The sequence below is a fragment of the Bison bison genome, unplaced genomic scaffold (genome assembly GCF_000754665.1).
Source record: "Bison bison bison isolate TAMUID 2011002044 unplaced genomic scaffold, Bison_UMD1.0 scf7180017864105, whole genome shotgun sequence".
Taxonomy (NCBI): Eukaryota; Metazoa; Chordata; class Mammalia; order Artiodactyla; family Bovidae; genus Bison; species Bison bison.
In genome coordinates, this window is record NW_011494677.1 from 9,358,386 (window position 1) to 9,378,741 (window position 20,356).

The window sequence follows — 20,356 nt, forward strand, 5'->3', positions numbered from 1 at the left end:
CACAATGTTGAATACAAATGCAAAATTAAGTAGTGACCTTGAAAGTCTAATTCAAAGCATGGTTTCTTAGATTTAAGAAACAGGGCAGATATGTCACAAGAGGGAGAGGAACCAAAAAACCAAATCCAAGACTTCAATGATTTATCTATATATTATAAACTTCAAGCTGTAGCCCTTATATTCCTTTAAATGAGATTTTCTTTTGACTTTCCATTGACCTCATCAGTAACTGAATTTTTAACCAGATCTTATAAACTATCACGAGCCTTCCAGTTATAAATTAAAGAAAAAACAAAAAACAAAACACAGATATGTTTACTAAGTTCTTTATGAAATTTACCACTCACAGCTCATGTTCACAAATAAGCTTCAAAAATCAAAAGGACTGTGATATTCTTAAAACCCAAAGGCTAGTAGATAAAGGCCCACCTTTCGGATCTCTTCTGCTTTTGAAGAAATGATCTGATCTAATGATGTTACTGTAGAAATACATCACATATTTTAACATCAGTAAGATATGACATTCAAGGGGAGAGCCAATAAACCTTTGCATTTTAAACCCAAAGGAACACATGTTGGACACCTTAAATTATAAAATTCAATTCTAAGCAGGAACTGTTACTGTGTAACAAATACTGCTCATATCAAAAGTGCTGGTGACAAGGAATTCAATATGCCCTCCCATGGAATCTGTTCACATATGTATGCATATACCTATTATTGTAATAAGATTTTAAATGTTTAAGGTGCTTAAATTTTGCACTGCAGGACTAATTCAATAGGTATTCATCTGCTACCTCTTTGTAGCAGCTCCAGTTACAGTGAGTGATCCACAGGCAAAAGGGCAAAAATGCGGTTATTTTCTGGAATGTGGCATTTGTGGCGCTGGAGTGCCCTCTATTGGTAGTGAAGAGGACACACTCATTAGCTGCCCCGCATGCATCTTCTCGTTAACCCGGAGTTCACATCCATCCTGCAGCATTCGAACTGCTATTCGTGCAATGTTCTTAGAGTCATCAAGACCACTGTGGGGCCGCCCGTCGTAATCCATTCCGAGTTTTTCAAGCATTATTGTCAGCTTAGTTTGGCTTCGAGGAACCTGAAACACGAACAGCTCAGTGAATAATTCTTTAGTATTTTGAAAGTCTCAATGAAGTGGAAAATAAGAGGCCGAAAATTAACAGTAATAGGCAAAATAGTAAAAATTTAGGCAAAGGGCAAATACTCCTAGATCAAATGAAGCAAATAAAATTCTCAGACTTAGAAAAAAAAATGATCTTAGAGTTTTAAATACAAATATACATAAACAGATGGAGTCCATAAAACAAAAAGTTTGCAGCTTGGTAACTTAATTATTTATGAAAGGAAATACATTGTTCTGAACAGCTAAGTTGAAGCCCTACTGTTTTAACACAAACTGTTTTGCATGGTATTTTTCTGTAATGTATTATTTTAATTGACTGACAGTATTTATAATTTTTATATATCAAATGATACTATCACCACAGGGAAAAGGCAGCCCACAGAATGGAAGAAAATATTTACAAATCACATATATGAAAAGGGATTAACATCTAGAATGTATAAAGAATTCTTAAAATGCAACAACAAAAAAAGCAAACAATCTGATTGAAAGTTGTGAACACTCTCCACAGTCATTAGAAATGTAAACACTGAATAATGATTATAAAGCTAATGTGACTGGGTTAGAAAGATGCAGGGAGGGGAAGGATAGGCAGGAATGGTCGCTTTTTAATGGAGCTAAATCTTCGCTGTCCACTGCATGAACTCAACAGATAACTCAGACTGAAAACTCAAGAAATAGCATAAATATATAATTTAGAAATAGGAAGGTTAATATGAGAAGAAATAGCTTAAAAAACTGCAAGTGTTTGGGAGAAATGGAACCAGTACTGGTAAGGGCCATGGGGGAAGACTGCTATTTAAGACCTGCAGTATTATTTAGTATTTTAAAAAATTCATACTGCACACACATATTAATTTTGCTAAAATTAAAAATCAGTATGAAGTGTTTGTTCCAGAAGCAAGCCATATATTTCAGTTTCAAATCTGTTACTAAAGATCATCAGTGGACATGGGCGTGTGCAGAATTTGGGAGATAATGAAGGAAAGGGAAGCTCAGACCATGGGGTCACAAAGTCACAAAGACTTAGCAACTGAACAACAATACGTATACATTTACCCTGTTTGAGTAACAGGTTGAGTGAGGAAGATAGCTTATTTTTCTAAACTCACATGAACATAACTATTTAGAATCTGATTAATAATTATATGATCTTTTTCTGTGAAAAGTCCCTAGTAAATTACAACTTTATGTACATGCAAAATATAATAAATTTATCAAGAGCAATATAATCAATATAGTAATCTTACCTTGTAAAAGTTTCCATATGACTTTCGAATATTGATCCACTTTTTGGCAAAAGGTGGATATTTGAGCCTGCTTAGCTGGCACTGAATGTTCAAGAACTTACTCATATCCCATGAACTTAAGTCGAAAGAGGAAAGAAAACTGAATTAAATACATGCCATACCATTCTTTAAAATGAGGATCTTAAGTCATTCTATTCATTTTTATTTATACATCGTCCTTCTTATATTTACACATAACATCAAGCTCAGAAAACTAACTTCTCTTTTCTCCACAATAACTCAAAAATAAACTTCCCCTCTATCCTCTTGAGCATTTTTTCACAACTCTAAAGAATTACCCAGCTTCCTTTTAATGCCAGGTTTATCACATTAGGAAGGTCTTTGAGGGTATGCTTTGAAATAAAACAAAAACTACAAACAAATGAACAAAATACTTGAGAGAAACACAGATGATGTCAAGTAGTTAGAACACAATTTGTTCTGCCACAGTACATGCTTCTTCAACACAAACCAAGAATCCTGACTGTATCATGTGGAAACTGTGCTGCTTCATACAGTTTTTCCTCAGCCAAAGGAGTCAGAATTGAAGCAGTTGAAATCATACTCTTCAGTAAGAAAGAAAAAAGAAAACTTCTCAACTCAGCTGCTGTAATGGCAAGTGGAGTACTTTCAAGAAAATTAAAGACAAGTGCCTGCCCCCACGATCCTCTGGCTTCTGTGTACTTGTAACATCCTCTGAGGTGACTTCCATAGACCCCAGGCTGCTTGCCTGTACTGTCCAAATTATCTCTGGAGGTATATCAATTACTGTTTTTTTTAGTCCTCTGGTTACAAAATTGCACAGATTTTGAACAATTTGTCCCAGAATGCAAGGTTTTATAGAACTGCACACACCATGTTATAACAGAGATACCTGTGTAATTAAGCAGGGACACTACTCATTTATCCCAAAAATCAGTTAATAGATTTCTAAATAGGCTCATCAATGTTTTCACAAATTTCCATTTCTAATCCCTGTTTTAATCGCTCTGATGTCCATACTTGACTGTTCCTGTAACTAATGCTTAGGAAGCATAGTTTCAAGCTCAGCACTACAGTAAGCAATATGGAAGATTCTCACGTTGCAAAACCTCTTGCTCTGAAAGGATTGTTAATTTCCTTGCAAACATAAATCTTACACACATAAAGTTTAGATATCAGAATATTTAGTCAGATGCCAACATGAACGGTACCTATTGCAGAGGCTGTAAGACTTCAACAGAAATATCAACATGAGTTATAATGTCTGGAGTAAAACACAAGGTGGGCTTTGAGTAATGAAGTAAATAGTGAAGGAAGGGAACCTTCCAGCAGAGAGGAAAGTTGCATGCATACACAGAGGAAGGATAAACCCCTGTGATTCATGTGTCAGCCTGACTGGAGTGAAAAAGAGAAACAGCAGGAGGATTAGGCTACACAGGTAGGGTGGGATTAGATGAGAACCTTGAAAGCCAGACTGAAGAGTTTGGACTTTTTTGAGCAAGAAGTGTTGTGATAAAAACAATAAAACCATTTAGATTTTGCATATTAATATTTAATCTTCTTCTAGTCCTGGATCAGACTGTTATTTCTTTCGCTCCTTTCTTTGACCCCTCAGTTCAGTTCAGTCACTCAATCGTGTCTGACTCTCTGCGACCCCATGAATTGCAGCACGCCAGGCCTCCCTGTCCATCACCAACTCCTGGAGTTCACCCAAACTCATGTCCATCGAGTCGGTGATGCCATCCAGCCATCTCATCCTCTGTCGTCCCCTTCTCCTCCTGCCTGCAATCCCTCCCAGCATCAGGGTCTTTTCCAATGAGTCAACTCTTTGCATGACGTGGCCAAAGTACTGGAGTTTCAGCTTCAGTATCATTCCTTCCAAAGAACACCCAGGACTGATCTCCTTTAGGATGGACTGGTTGGATCTCCTTGCAGTCCAAGGGACTCTCAAGAGTCTTCAACACCACAGTTCAAAAGCATCAGTTCTTTGGTGCTCAGCTTTCTTCACAGTCCAACTCTCACATACATGACCACTGGTCTCACATACATGACCACTGGAAAAACCATAGCCTTGACTAGATGGACCTTTGTTGGAAAAGTAATGTCTCTGATTTTGAATATGCTATCTAGGTTGGTCATAACTTTCCTTCCAAGGAGTAAGCGTCTTTTAATTTCATGGCTGCAGTCACCATCTGTAGTGATTTTGGAGCCCAGAAAAATAAAGTCTGACACTGTTTCCACTGTTTCCCCATCTATTTCCCATGAACTGATGAGACCAGATGCCATGATCTTAGTTTTCTGAATGTTGAGCTAAACCAACTTTTTCACTCTCCTCTTTCACTTTCATCAAGAGGCTTTTTAGTTCCTCTTCACTTTCTGCCATAAGGGTGGTGTCATCTGCATATCTGAGGTTATTGATATTTCTCCCAGCAATCTTGATTCCAGCTTGTGCTTCTTCCAGCCCAGCGTTTCTCATGATGTACTCTGCATATAAGTTAAACAAGCAGGGTGACAATATACAGCCTTGATGTACTCCTTTTCCTATTTGGGACCAATCTGTTCCATGTCCAGTTGTAACTGTTGCTTCCTGACCTGCATATAAGTTTCTCAAGAGGCAGGTCAGGTGGTCTGGTATTCCCACCTCTTTCAGAATTTTCCAGAGTTTATTGTGATCCACACAGTCAAATGCTTTGACCCCAAGGACTTAAAAATTTAACTAAGGATAAGGATATGAAAGGAAAACTACTGTCTGCGGTGGGGGCTCCTTCAGGAAATATTTTCTGTGGTTATTCTAAAAGTTAGATGAATAAGGACACCTTTAATCTTAAAAAGCAGATTAAGATAAATTTCCTAAATACTTACCCATCTGTTAATATGGAATATTTATACTTTGTCCCTAATTCCTTCAATTTCATCCAGTCAATGACTTTTTTCAGTACCTGAGGGAAGGTATCGGCTTTGTCTACTTGATCCTGAGGATATGAAAGTAAAACACACAAAAATCACGGTAGTTACATGCAGTCCTCCAAAATACTCAGCACACAAACACTGGAGGGACATGAAAGAACAGGACACAGTCTTATCTATGATGTTTTGAACTCTATGGTTTCTTAGGCTAAGATTCACCCAAAATTCCAATTTTAAGACAATTAAAAATTGTTTATAGCCAAATATTAGGAACTGCTTTCAACTGAAGTATACAATCGTCCCCAAATGAAGATTTAAGATCATCCGCAGGCATTCTCTTTTTTTCAGGCCTCAACCTAGTGGCTTCCCGATTCTCCAGAGGGGAGAAAAGGGGAATCTCTTCTTAGCTGAAAGCCCTGGCCCTCTACAGTGTCTCCACACCTCAAAGCTCACATCTTTCCAAAACATACTACATCCATCTTCCTAAGATGTAAATCATCCATCACATCACTTTCATACTTAAAATCCTCCAAACACTCCCCAAGGCTTTCCAGACAAAAAGACACATAAGACCCTTCATGATATAGCTCATCTCTATTACTTCAGCTTTATTTGTGACCATTTTCTCATCAGCCCATAAGACACCTGAACCATCCTGAAGCACTTAAAAGTGCTGCCCTTCACACCTGAAATGCCCAGTCATTCTTTTACATCTGTTTACCCATCGTGACTCTGTCCAAGCTCACCAACTTGAGTTTTGCCCAGGACAGTCCTCCGTTCCCTTTGTCAGAGAAAGGTCTTTCTACAGGGGCCCATGACACCCTGAGGAAACACTGACTATCAGTCTTCCTAACCATACTGTGACCACTGTTTCTTTGTGTCAGTTCCCCCAACCTACAATTGCTAAGCGAGCTGAGGAGAGACTATCCTGACTATTTCTGTATCTCTTGTAGCTCGGCAGATATTATAGCACACCCTCAAATATTTGCTGAACGAATGAATAAAGCAACTAAGTAAATGGACAAAGGGCCTGCCATATTAGAATACAACCAAAAATCAGAGACCTAAAAAAAATTACATTATATATAAAACCAGGTTGTAAACAGATATATTTTAAAACTTCATCCCCAAGTGCAGCATGGTAACTTAACTCTTTCTTCACTAATGCTCCAAACAAATGAAATGCTTAGATTCATCATTACAACACTTTAAAAGGAATGGCTGAAAAAAAATCTTATCAGGTATAAAATGTGCTTTCCTGTTTTCTAAGTATTACAAAGCAAAAGATCTTTACCAAGAAAGGAAAGTCTCACATTTAATTGTTTACAACAATAATTTTATGAAATAAATCCCTAATTTCAAAACTTCCTTCAAACTCTAGAAAAAGGAACACAGAATGATAACCTGAGTAATTCCAGTTAGATTGATGCAGAAGTCAGAAAGTTGGGTGTTAATCTCTGGTCTCACATACTGCTGAAACGTATCTTCCTATAAGGGAAGGACAGCAAATTGAAGTATTTCTATGACTTAAGATACATGACATAATATATGACAACATCAGCCACACTGGGTTGTAACCTTACAGGTGGTTAAGGCAGAGACTACAGTTTTAACAATTTAAGGATAATGCCCTATTCCCAAATTACTCTGATTTTTTAATTAAAAAATTATGTTTCACACTTTACAAACGTTTAAGACAGAACAAGTATCTGAAGTCTTCAAACCAAAGTTTAACCAGAGGAGCAAAACACTGATGATTTTGCTTATAATATTTTGGAAATGTAAAGCCTATTAATGCAACCTCTAGTTGAAGATATTAAGAGCTTTTTAAATAACAGAAAGTATGCTGAAGAAATGCCAGTTTGCAGTTACAATAAATTAGTTCAGATTCCTGCTCTCATTCACTCCTAATTAGATCTTATTTTTATATTAAGATTTCATTAAACTGAATTCTGAGTAATCAAAATTTAACTATATGACATGAAGCAGTTTAAAGCGTAGTAACAGCACTGATTATTTTAGCAATGTTTAACCTCTTGAAGAAGCTTTCACGTTTGCATTCTTATTTTGTGCTCACAACAACTCTGTGAACTCAGTAAGGACAGAACTGTTATCATCAGGCTCAGATCTAAGTGCTTCTTCCTTTAGCCCAATGCTGCTTCCCTAAACCAGATCACACTAAGATACTTGTTCAAATTAAAGACAATTGGCAGCAATTATTAACACTAGGTAGCTATGAAGGAAAAGACAAAGAATATTCCTTATAATAGAAGATTAAAAATTTAAGAAAAAATAAGTGTTTACAAAATTCTTTTTACACACCTGTTTATTAAGCAGATGAATTATCAATAGTTAATAATTGTAAAAGAGTGAAAGAACAGCAAAGAACATCTGAACGTCTAAAGTTAAGAGATGTCCTTTACTTATCAGACATATTTCAAAAGAAAAAATTCTACCTCTTGGATTTCTTAGATAAATGAAGTCTATCCTTTTAAGTATCAGGATTTTATTTCATAATTTTATATGAAAATCTTTAAAAAAAAATCCAGTATCTCTTACCATTACAAGCTGGTATTATTTAACATTTGTAACAGAATGATGCCAGAGAACTAACTATGCATTCATTGACCAAATACTGAGTAATTACTTAAATAAATTACATAGTAAGTTAAAAGGTGATGAAGGTTCTTAAAAAATAAGAGTAGAAACGAAGGATCAGAAACACTGGTGTCTGGGGGTGTTCAGACTGAACAGAGAACCAGTTAGACTTTATTTAGAAGGCAAGAGTTAAGGAAGGCCTGGAAGGAAGGAAAGCCTGGAAGGATGGGTGGGAGGAAGGAAATGAGCAGCAAGATCTCTGGAGGAAAGGAATTTGAGCTAAAGCTCTGGGAGGTGAGGGGGTGGAGCATGCCTGGCATTTCTGAGAAGCAGCAAGCAGGTCAACACGCTGTAATCAGAGGTAACTAGAGGCCAGATTGTAAAAGGAATATCACTTTTATTCTGAGTTAAATGGGGACCCATAAAAGAGTTGTGAGCAAAGGAATGAAATTATATGACTTACATTTTATAAGGCGCACTCTGGTCACTAAAGGGGCTTCCCTCATAGCTCAGCTGGTAAAGAATACGCCTGCAATGCAGGAGACCCGGGTTTGATCCCTGGGTTGGGAAGACCCCCTGGAGAAGGGAAGAGCTACCCACTCCAGTATTCTGGCCTGGAGAATTCCAAGGACTGTATAGTCCATGGGGTTGCAAAGAGTCAGATACGACTGAGCAACTTTCACTGGTCACTAAATTGAGAACTGGCGGTAGGGAACAAGGACACAAGGGAAGCCCAAGAATACTGGAGTGGGTAGCCTATCCCTTCTGCAGCAGATCTTCCTGACCCAGGATTGAATCGGGGTCTCCTGCATTGCAGGCAGACTCTTTACCAACTGAGCTATCAAGGAAAGCCCTTAGACAGAAGCAGAGACTGGTTAAATGGTGAACAAATGCAGTAAACCCAGACAAGAAATCAATGGGGCTCAAACTACAGTCATAGCAATGCAGTTAAATGGCTGGTTCTGGAAACACTGAAAGCAGAACAAACAAGAGTCGCTGATAGCCTAGATGTGTGATGCAAAAGAATAGGAGTCAAAGATGATGCCAACGTTTCGTGAGCAAGCAGAAAGACTGAGTTCCCAGCACTCAAGCCCGGAAAGGCTGAAGATAAAACAAGTTGACAGTAAATTCAGTCTGGGACACGTTAGGATGGCTGTTTAGATGTCCAAGTAGAGATGTTAAGTGACAGCCTGGATTTTGGATAGAGGATGAGGTTGGAGATATATATTCAGAAGATACCAGTTTCTATGGAATTTCTAAAAGCTATGGAACTAGATGATAGATGAGTTCATTAAGGGAGAAAGCATATACAGAGAAGAGGACCTGGGATTGAACCTATGGCATCCAATACTAGGAAGTTGGAAGAAGAGGAAACAGCAAAGGAAATTGTGAAAGGGAACCCAGTGAGGCTGGCAAAAATGTAGGACAATGAGGGGTACTGGCAGTCCCCTGAAGAAAGTGTTTCAAAGAGGGAGTGGTCAGTTCCACCAGGACTTAGGTAAAGGTCAAAGATGACACTGAGGAGTGATTTTAGTGGAGTGATGGGATGGAATACATAAGTTACATCTATAAGTGGTGGGGATTTAAGAGAATGGGAGGAAACAGAGACAAACGTGTATATAACTTTTATAAAGAAATCTGCTATAGAGGAACAAAGACACAGGGTAGTTGTCAGGGAAGTGGCATCAAGCTAAGGCTTTTTATGGTGTGAAAAATGACGAGTTTGTATGTGATGGGATTGCAGCCATGAAATTAAAACACACTTGCTCCTTGGAAGAAAAGCTATGACAAACCTAGACAGCATATTAAAAACCAGAGGTATCACTTTGCCAACAAAGGTCCTTACAGTCAAAGCTATAGTTTTTCCAGTAGTGATGTACAGATGTGAGAGTTGGACCATAAAGAAGGCAGAGCACTGAAGAATCTATGCTTTTGAACTGTGGTGCTAGACAAGACTCCTGAGAGTCCCCTGGACTGCAAGGAGATCAAACCAGTCAATTCTAAAGGAAATCAATACTGAATATTCATTGGAAGAACTGATGCTGAAGCTGAAGCTCCAATACTCCAATACTTGACCACCTGATGCAAAGACAAACTAATTGGAAAAGACCCTGATGCTGGGAAAGATTGAAGGTGGGAGGAGAAGGGGATGACAGAGGATGAGATGGTTGGATGGCATCACTGAGTCTGAGCAAACTCCGGGAGATAGTGAAGGACAGGGAGCCTGGTGTGCTTCAGCCCACGGGGTCTCAGAGTTGGACACAACTGAGCGACTGAACAACAACGTGATGGGAACAACACAGTAGAAAGCAATGAATCATTCATGTCTAAATGTGGGAGGAGAGTGGCAAGCGCCTCATCCATCACTGAGAAAGTAAGACCTAGTGAATTATGCAAGATGATTTTTCATAACTGTTAAAATTTTTTCTTTTAATTATACCAGAATACTGGAGTAGGTAGCCATTCCCTTCTCCAGGGACTGAACCTGTAGAATTGATCCCTTCCCAACCTAGGGATTGAACCCAGGTCTCCTGCACTGCAGGCAGATTCTTTACCAGCTAAACCACTAGGGAAGCCCAAAAATACTAAAGTGGGTAGCCTCTCCCTTCTCCAGGGGATCTTCCCAACCCAGGAATCAAGCCAGGGTCTCCTGCATTACAGGTGGATTCTTTACCAGCTCAGCTACCAGGGAAGCCTTCTTTTAATTTATTGACCTTTAATCTGCTTTGGACAAGGAATTATTTAAATGGGCTGATTAAGACTATAACTAAAGAGGCTTCAAACGGCACAAAGGAAAAAATGCTGTGTATTTTAATGCACAAAGCCTCTTTATATTTATTCCCAGTGTGTGGCAACTGGGGATACCATAAAAGTGGTACCTCTGTACAGATGAGCAGTTACAATCCTTGGTCAGATTTTACAAGGCAAATGGCATTTATTTGGAGGGATCCTGTTGAACTCCTGAGCTAACAATGCATGTATGTCACATGGCTTAAAAGCCAAGGTTACAAGAGTTGTTTCACCCATAAACTTTTCATCAGAAAGCTAACTGGTTTTAAGTTGAAAGGTAATTTCTGTACCTTAGCATTTTTATAGATCAGAGTATACAGTAGTCTACTGCAGTAGTTCTCAACCTGACTACATACCAACTGAGCTTTAAAGAAAAAAAAATAAAAGCTGATGCTAGGGGCCCCACCATAGAACAACTAATCTTTGGGACAAGGGCCAGGCATCAGCGGGTTTTGTGTTTTTTTAAGCTACTGGAAAAGGAGAGCAGCAGACTCTGAAATTATTATAGCTCATCTATTAAGAATGAATCAAGAGCAAACACCCCCTCTTTAGAATTCTAACTAAAACAGCAAATGGAATCCTCCACCTTACTAGTCAACCCCAGAACAGCTGCTGGTAAAACAAAAATTAAAATATAACAATTCACTTACTATTTCTAAGGTATGAGTATTCAGTAAAACAACAGGAAATTCAATTATTTCATGTATGAACTCAGGTGGGTTTCCCTCTTCACAAGTGGCTTCAAAGTCAATAATACAAATGTAATCGTAGTAACTGTCAGCACAATTGCTCTCTTTCAACATCAGCTTCTGCTTCTTGTAATAGTTTTTCAGTCTCTTCTTTAGTACATCCTTTACACCTCTATTGAAAATAAGAATAAAATGAACTCTTAAGTAATTTTACAGACAAGAATGTGAACTCCTACTTGCTGGCACTGGTTGAACACTGATAGTCACAGCCTAACTTAGCAAATGTTAGCCAAAATGAAGGTAAAGAAAGCAGGAATCAGAGCTAAGTCAGCAACCAACTAACTAAAACAGAACATCTAATATGGCATCAATATTTTCCTTCACATGTAATTTTTCATTTTTCTTGTACAGTATACAAACTATATATTGGTCTTTCACACCAGAAGCTTTGCTGGCATATACCACCTACCTAGCCCTATTGCCTTATATAATAAGATAACATACAGGATACAAAAACTGAAATTAATACTGAATTATTCTACTGACCAAACACAAATTTCAGAGAATAAAAATTCAGGCAAATTAAATTTATTATGCTTTTTCCTTGCTTTGGCTTTTTTAAGTTAGATAACTTAAAAAAAAAAAAAAAATCCATGTGACCTTAAAGGTATTATGAGCCTAGTATATAAAGTTGAATGCCCCTTAGCTATTTAACTAGGCAAATTCATTTAGGAGACATCCTAAAATAAACCATGCCCAGGAGAACACTGCCACAGTCAACAGATTCTTAACTCGAATAAGATTTCTAATTTACCATGGGTAAAATATGATTTAGGAGATTCAGTTTTACAGTTTTGTTTTTTTTTTTTGGCCATGCTGCGTGGCATGCAGGATAAAAGTTCCCCAACTAGAAACTGAACCTGCAGTGGAAGCTTAGAGTCTTAACCACTGGACTGCCAGGGAAGTCCCTACAGTTATTTTTAAAATATATGTTCTACAAACAGAAGGTGGGACAAGATTGTTCTAAACAGATAACTATGGTGGGTAAAGGCAGTCACACTGGTTCATCAAATAGTATGTGTTTCTTCAAAATATCTAAAGTCCTTCATTGTTACTTGGTTGAGTCCTAGAGGGTCTAGCAAATAGAAAATGGTAGTAAAAATAAGAGGATCTAAAAACTGTAACTAATGGGAAGTGACAAGGAAGACATTTTGGTCACATCACCAATTAGTGACTGTTAGAAATCTTTTGTTTTCCTTTTGAAATTACCACTGAAGAGGAATCTTACCCATGAAAAATCCTGATAACTAATCAGCTGATAACTAATCATTACAGATGATTTTTGTCAGTGTTTTCAAGCTTTTCTAGGATGAACGTGTACTACTTTTGCAATTTGAAAGTTATTTTTAGTTACCTGGTTTCAAGCTTGAATTCTGAAAGTTTGGCTCTGAGCTCTTCCTTACTCATTCTGTTAATGCAACCATTCGTAATTGCAATTTCTTTGTAAACTGGGTCACTGAAATCATTTGCACTGGAGGTAATCAACGTAGATGTTTTTGTTTCTTGGCCATCAAGTCTACACCGTTGCTTTTTCTACAAAAAAATAAAGTGTGGGTATATACAGAGTTTACAGTTAGTATAAGCATCTTAAAGATTAAGGCCTCTTTGTGCTATATGTTCAATAAAAGGGCATAGGAAGAATAAAGATGTGTTTCTGGAACAATTTACCCTGCTGTCTTCTGAGTCGTGAGGCTTCTTACAGGAAAAGAAGCTAAGTAAAAATATCCCTGGTGCTGGGAGTCAGAACAACCTCAGGACAGAGCCCCCGGCTGATTATTTACTAGTTGCATAACCTTGGGTAATTATTTATTAGCCTCTGATCTTCAAGATATAATAATAAGTATCTCAAATGGTATTTAGTATTGGTAATGATAAACAGTAGGTGGGAGACATCGTTATAAGGATTAAATGAAATCAAGTATATCAGGTTCCCAATGCCACACACACCATGTGCTTAGTTGCTCAGTGGTATCTGACACTTTGCAACCCCATGAACTGTAGCCTACCAGGCTCCTCTGTCCATGGAATGTTCCAGGCAAGAATACTGGAGTGGGTTACCATTCCCTTCTCCAGGCGATCTTCTTGACCCAGGGATTGAACCCACAACTCCTGCACTGGCAGGCAGATTCTTTACCACTGGCATCACCATAATGGACAAATCCATACCTACCATGGCTATCAATAAACATTACCATCACAGACTGAAGGTTAGACCTTTTCACAAACAATATTCTAAAATTTACAAATGAACCAATTTTTAAATAAACTTTCACAACATTCAACACATATAAATGAGTGTCTTCCTGAGAATTTTTAGCCTGACTTCGTTTCACAAAGTTAACAGAAACTGGCCAATATAAAAATAAAATGGCCAGAAATCTAATCCAAAACATGTTATTACCCAAAGCAAAGATGAAAACACATTGTTTCAAAACACACAATTTCCAAAAGTTAAACACACACACACACACACACACACACACACACACTGAGAGAGAGAGAGAGAGATTATTCAGGAGAACTATAGTTACTACATTATAAATTGTTCTTCCTTTCTTAAATTAAAGTTGAGAAAGACATAATTCGACTCTAATCACACCACAGGTAACCCCCAAATTACTAAAATGTTAAGCTCCAAAGATTCATTTACAAGTTATTTTCCACATGCAATGTCATAAATATTAGGTATGTTCCAGAATTTTCAAAAATACTTTGGAGTTTACTAGCAATCTATACAAAACTTGTTAGTTATAGTTTACCATACTGTCCCCATGTGAACTTTAATTACACATTAAGGAAGGATAACCATGGAAAGGCCACAGTCTCCGAGTCAGAACCAATCCTGATGACTCAGGGACTATCTCTCACTCTTAGCTCTCCATTTACTGTAACACACGTTTAGCAGACAGTGCTAGAAATACTCCCATCTCCTCTGAGGAAGAGGTCAGGAATTCCAATGTATGAACTGTCTGTAAAGTGAAGAATAATTATATTGAAGTTACTTGATAATAAATGTTTTAGAAACCTTATTTCACAGATCTTTGACTTAAAGGTAAAGAAAATAATTTGCTTTCAATAATAAATTTACAATGCTGGGCTACTTTATCATTAGAATATAATCAGGATTCCTAATTCATCCTTTGTCTTTATACTTAGAGTGAATTTTAAACTCCATCTTCAATCAGGTTAAAATTTAGATTCTACACTGAACAACAGTTTGCCTACCAAAACAGATGTCTCAGTCAATTTAAGTGACTTTTCTCTTTGGTTAAGTCCTCTCTCCTACTCACATGCTTTATTTTTATCTAAAACTGTAGTTACAAAAATTACCCACACGTAAGAGGCCTCTTCTAAATATGTTATAAATCATGATTTCAATAAAGAAAGTTCTGTCTCCTCCCCTGCGTCCAACTCTAGTCCTCCTCCTTCGGTGAAGTTCAGGACACGGTCAAGGTGCAGTTCTCACAAACTTCAGTCTACACAAACTTCCAAAGAAAGTCATTCAAGACAATCCACTAAGAAGCAGAAAGTATTTAAAACCCTATATGTATTATGAATCTACAAAAACACAAGGTTAGTTTACCACGTAATACACGGATTGACAACGGCACCCTCCCCAATGTCTCAGTCCATCTGTCCAATGTCATGAAGTATCAGCCATACAATGAGGAAAGTAAGCACAGACTCCACTGTATAGGAAGGAATATTCAACTTCATGCTACTTTGACATTTTGCAATTTTCACATGTCCCAGTAAATGGTTACATAGGTTATATTATCTCAAATGAGAGTATCTGTACAATATGGAAGCAACCATGATCAAAAGAAACCTTTTCTGTGGCAAGAACATTTAGGAAATAGATGTTTTGGAAACATTTCCATTATTTTATTGCCCAAAAACCCCCTGCACATTACCTATTTTTTTAAAAAGCCTCCGAATCTACACATTAAAGAAATTAAAGGCAGAATTAAACTTGATTAAAATCCTTCCCAAAGAAGAGTTCTGATGAAATCTGAACCTACTTCATTAAAAACATAAAAATGTAATACCTATTCATTTATGAAAACACTTTTGTTGATATAATAAAAATTTACTTAGCTGAAATCCAAACTTGCTTACTTAAGCCTGAAAACAAAAGGACTGTATCATCATTTATTAAAAGCATCCAACAACAGGTTTTTAACAAATATGACAGTCACTAAAACCAACCAGGAACACAGATTCAGGCCTTGAGTCACTATAGCTCAAAGTTTTGTTTTTTTTTTTTAGCTCAAAGTTTTAAGATATTAAAGTAAAGTGTATTCAATCACGCTACTCTCATTAAACATAAACTTTTAAAAATTATTTTTGTACCAACTCACATGATGATGTTATTGACAGTATCTTAAACTGAAGAAGGATGGTGGAGTAGAAATGGTTCTTTAGAGAGAAGAGATATGGAGCCCTCTTTGAAAGTAGCATCATAAGGTGAACCAGATAACTGTTCCAAGACTCAGGGCAAAGAAAGCACACAAAAGACCTTTAACAAGAAAGACCACCCACCATGACACCAAGGATGGTGGCCACTGAGAGCAAAAGGGAAGAGGTACAGCTAACAATGGAGGAAGGAGCCAAGTCCTGGGGCCAGCAAACTGAAGATTCAGGATGGGAGAAACCCAGTCAGATTCATGTTACTAAAGATTATTCCAGCTGCTATGTGGAGAATTGGCTGTAGGTGGAAAGAGCAGAAGTCTGGACGCCTCCTCCAACTACCCACACTACGAGGCACTCAGCATTTGTATATTAATAGAAAATGACCAGTTTTGGTATTATTTACAGTCTGCAGCTAGTCAACAATAATTATACCTATCAAAGAAGACGATTAAAGACGTTTTAAGACCGTCTTTACAACTTTGTCACTGTAGGATCTACTACTGAGCTGTCAAAATCATTAACATCATTCATATATTATGTTTATACGAAGCAGGAGTAAAATGGTCCAAAAACCAGAGACGAAGTTCCAGCCAACAGGCACAGTTACCTTCTGCCAAGGCTGGGAGATGGCCTTAAAGGTCTTAAGGAGTGATACACTTAGAGCTGGGGTGAGATTTCTAAAAACATAAACTACCAATTACAGACTAGGGCTACCCGGAATGACGACAGCAACCGTGTAACCGATTGTTAACTCAGCAAGTTTAGAGCAGAATTCCCACCCAGAACGTCTAAAACCTCAGTTCGCACACTCAGTTCGTCTGGGCTGTTGACTTACTTCCAGACGGTACCTGGGACTAGAAAGGGCTCAATGACAACTATCCCCAGAGAACGGCTCCCGGAGTTGAGGCCAGGGAAGGCGGCCGGGGCTAGGGTCCCAGGGCGCACAGGCTGCGGTTCCCGCGGGAAACCCTCTTAATTCAGGGGCACGCGGGCGGATTCTCACCTCAGGATTCGGACGCTGGGCTTCGTCCCCGCACTCCGACCCGGGAGACGCGCGCCGCGCGGGAGCCACGGCCTCGTCGCCAGGCTGGAGGGTCTGCTCATCCTCCATGTCGCGTGTCACGTCAGAAGGGAGCTGCTGGAGCCTCCACTCGCTCAGTCTCACCCGGCCAACCTCGAAAGCCTCGACTTTCTCGGTTGAAAAATTACCGGGCTGGCGTTCCCGCGGCGGCGTCCACACAAACTCGAGCGGGGACCTCCCACTTCCGGGAACGTGAAGCGTCCAGACGCCGCGCAGGCGCAGTGAGCCGGCGCACGGAACGAGAGGGCTTCCGTTGACGGGGGCTGGAGAAGCGAGGAGGGAGGGGCAAAAGGAAAGATGGGAGGAGCCAAGCGGGAGGGAGGCGCGCGCGCGCGGGAGAAACAGAACGCTGCCGGCGCGGAGTGGAGGCTACGCCAGGTTCCGGACTCTGGTGCCTGGAGGAGACCACCAAAGGAAATGATCCATCACCATCTCCTGAGAAGTAAGCGAGGATTGCCCTTGAGAGAGGTGAATTTTAACCACAGAGAATAACATTTATAAAGCAATCTGCGTTTTCCGTAAGGCATTTAAGACGCCCACTACTGGACAAGAAGAAATAGGTCTGGAACTATTAAGAAACTGAGCAAAGTATGTGAAAATAACTGTTTTCAGACATCGGACGGCAGGCAGTTCCAGTCCTTTTACATGAAAGAAGAGAAACAAATGAGATGAGCCAGGGATGAGCCGGGTTGACCCTGGCTCTCTGTCCAGAGGCAGTTTCCAGTTTGCAAGCACAAGGGGAACTTAAGCAGAGCCTAGGGTCTCCCTGAGAAGACAGGTCTTACCAAACGAAGTAGACGGGGATTGGATTTTGGGGAGACCAAATTGGTTGGAATTTATAAGGCCGAGTTCATGGAGAAAAAGCTTCAGAAATCTGCATCTTTAACTGAATAAAAATCAGTGAATATGTTCTGTGACTATTCCACAAGGCCAGGAAAGATCATGGGGAAGCAGTAAGCCAAACAATTTTCAGAACTCACAGGACAAGGAATCATTTGAGTTCCCTGGAGCTAGAGTGGGGAGACTGTTGAATACAGTTGTTGAATGGAATATGCAATAGAGACCCCCGAAGTGTCATGCCTTAGTAGTGACTAGCCCTAGACTCTGGGGTCTAAAGGAAAAGCTATTTAGACCCTTCAAAAGCTTAAAGAGAAAATCTTAAAAGTAGCTGGTGAAAAAAGGCACATTATGCACAGAGAAATAATAGTAAGTTTTCATAGACTTCTCATTAGAAACTGTGCAAGCCAAAAGAAAATGAAATGACAACTTAAAAATGCAAAACAAATATGTCAGCTTGGAATTCTATACTCCACAGGATGAAACAAAGACTTTTTCAGACAAACAAGTCCAGGAAGGCCACATCCTGAAGCAGCACCATCCCAGCTGACCTGCAGACTATGGGAAAAGAATTAAATGCTTATTGTAAGCCAATGGGGTGGTTTGTTATTCTGCATTATTATAAAAATAATTAATGAGTATAGGATCACTTCTAGGCACATGGCAGTGGGTGAGGACATATAATTCCCTAACGGCAAAAGGGACACAATTGGAAATCTACCACTGATTTTTTACTTTTGGAATCACCTGCTTCTTTCTAAGTGGACTGTATTTTTTCTCTTGTAACTGCAGACTCACCTTTGTGTTTATAAACAAAGGTTTATAGACTTAAAAATCACAAAGATTTCTAAGGCACAACTCTGATCATTTCTTTTTCCTAGGGTTTATTTGTTTTCTTTTCAGATAGTGATTGTGAGTCTTGACATGCAACTATAGAAAATTAATAAGAATTGCTGATTGCATCTCTCTCCAAGAAAAAATGATCCAGTAAACACTTACCAGGATTCATGTTATGTGAACATTTGTAAGTGCCAACTACAAATTGTTTGCTTGAACTTTTTGATTTGATTATTGTATCTCAGTTGTTAAGATTCACTATCAAGGATTGATTGATATTTATCAATAAATTTATCAATCAACAAATCAATTGATCATTTATCTACACTTCAGATGATGAGCTATACCTTAGTACTGTTGCCAGTATCTATGGGAACGCTAAGATACAATAACCATTCATTCATTCAACAAAGATGTATGGAGCACCTTCTACCTGCCAGGAATGAGCACTGAACAAAATGACAAAAATTCTGCATGAGTTTATGTTCAGGAAGTGGAATAAAGACAACAAACAAAAGAAATAAGCAAAACATTTACATATGGAGGAAAATTAAGCAGGTAAGAGGAAGGTGGGGATGATTCTGTGGGAAAGGGTCTTGCAATTGTAAATAGAATGGTTATGGGAGGTCTCTTTGATGATGTGCTACTTGGGCAAAGGCCTGAAGGAGGGAAGGAGCCAACTTTGAGGCTCTCTGAGGGAAGAGAATTGCAGGCAGTGCAAACAACAAATGAAAAGGCCCAGAGCTGACAAAGTGCCTGGAATGTTCAAGAAATACCACCATATCTCACGCTTTCCTTTCACTGTATGGTATCAGCATGCAGGAGACCCATGTTTTGTAAATGGTGATTTTGCTGTTACTCTCCAGGTACACCTAGGGAAAAGTCCCAATGATTCCAGTGCCTTCCACCTAAGAAAATGACTTCCCCAAGTTGGACAGCTCAAGGAGGAGAGCCTCCCTAAATGTTTCAGGTATGGCCCAAGCCTAAAAGGGGTTTTAGAATCAGTTATTCTCTTACTAACCCCAGTGAAAAACATACCTGCTTTCATTTAGCGTTAAAGTCCCGGGATGAAACCACTGTCTATGATAGATCTGTATGTTGAATACCAGGTTTTGTAAATTGTTCTAGACTGAACTAGATATGTGATCTTTGGCAGAGTAGAATGCCATTTGTTTCTGAGTGGTTTACCCATGGCTGCCTGGTGCCAATATATGTTTAGTTCTATATGTTTGGGTTTGTATCTGAGCTCTGTCCTGTTAGTCCGTGGTGTCTGTTCTTACACCCTTCCCACACTATTTTTATTGCTTGACTCTGCAATATGTATTAATATCTGATAAAACAAATTCTCCCTCTTTTTCAAGACTAGCTTGACTCTTTTATGTTTTTGGTCTTTCATGTACATTTGAGGATAAATTCATTGGTACTTAAAATCCAATAAAGCTTCTCATTAAAATTGAATTCACTAGATTAACCTGAAGAGAACTGACATAATAAATCTTTCTGTTGAAACATATGACTGTTTATTCAGACCATGTTGTATGCTTTAAAATTTTTATAGTTTTCTCCATAGAAGTCTTGTCTGTTCTTGGTTAATTTCCTAGCCACATTATGGCTTTTGTTATTGTTATGAATGGTATATTATCTTACATTATACTTATTTAGGTTGGTTATTTGTGGTAAGAAAAAATACTATTGATTTTTATAATGCCTAAACTCCCTTATGAATTTT

The 20,356-nt window shown here is 38.6% G+C and overlaps 1 protein-coding gene and 1 long non-coding RNA gene across 3 annotated transcripts in view; one reads left to right on the top strand and one right to left on the bottom strand.

Moving 5' to 3' along the window:
- Nucleotides 1-310: 310 nt before the first annotated feature.
- Nucleotides 311-17,234, bottom strand: ERI1 (exoribonuclease 1). The gene is made up of 7 exons (XM_010838825.1): nt 16,876-17,234; nt 12,814-12,992; nt 11,361-11,571; nt 6,727-6,810; nt 5,278-5,387; nt 2,395-2,509; nt 311-1,099 (listed from the first exon to the last, which is right to left on the bottom strand). The coding sequence occupies exons 1-7, from the start codon at nt 16,981-16,983 to the stop codon at nt 857-859; spliced, it is 1,050 nt and encodes a 349-aa protein (XP_010837127.1). The 5' UTR covers nt 16,984-17,234; the 3' UTR covers nt 311-856.
- Nucleotides 17,235-17,270: 36 nt separating this feature from the next.
- The window catches only part of LOC104987767, an 8,670-nt gene continuing 5,584 nt past the window's right edge, over nt 17,271-20,356 (top strand). The window contains exons 1-5 of one of the 2 annotated variants that reach the window (XR_825165.1): nt 17,271-17,395; nt 18,269-18,375; nt 18,694-18,814; nt 18,961-19,185; nt 19,494-19,597. This is a non-coding gene — a long non-coding RNA (uncharacterized LOC104987767). The remainder of the gene's footprint in view (nt 17,396-18,268; nt 18,376-18,693; nt 18,815-18,960; nt 19,186-19,493; nt 19,598-20,356) is intronic. The other variant, XR_825166.1, reaches the window with a different exon arrangement.

Bases quoted from the DNA above. Each gene is read 5' to 3' on its own strand.
- ERI1 (XM_010838825.1), bottom strand. From the start codon at position 16,983: ATGGAGGATGAGCAGACCCTCCAGCCTGGCGACGAGGCCGTGGCTCCC. The intron at 11,572-12,813 runs GTAACTAAAAAT...TATTTTCAATAG, and splicing joins GAATTCAAGCTTGAAACCAG to AGGTGTAAAGGATGTACTAA. The intron at 6,811-11,360 runs GTAAGTGAATTG...CTTCCCTTATAG, and splicing joins ATACTCATACCTTAGAAATA to GAAGATACGTTTCAGCAGTA.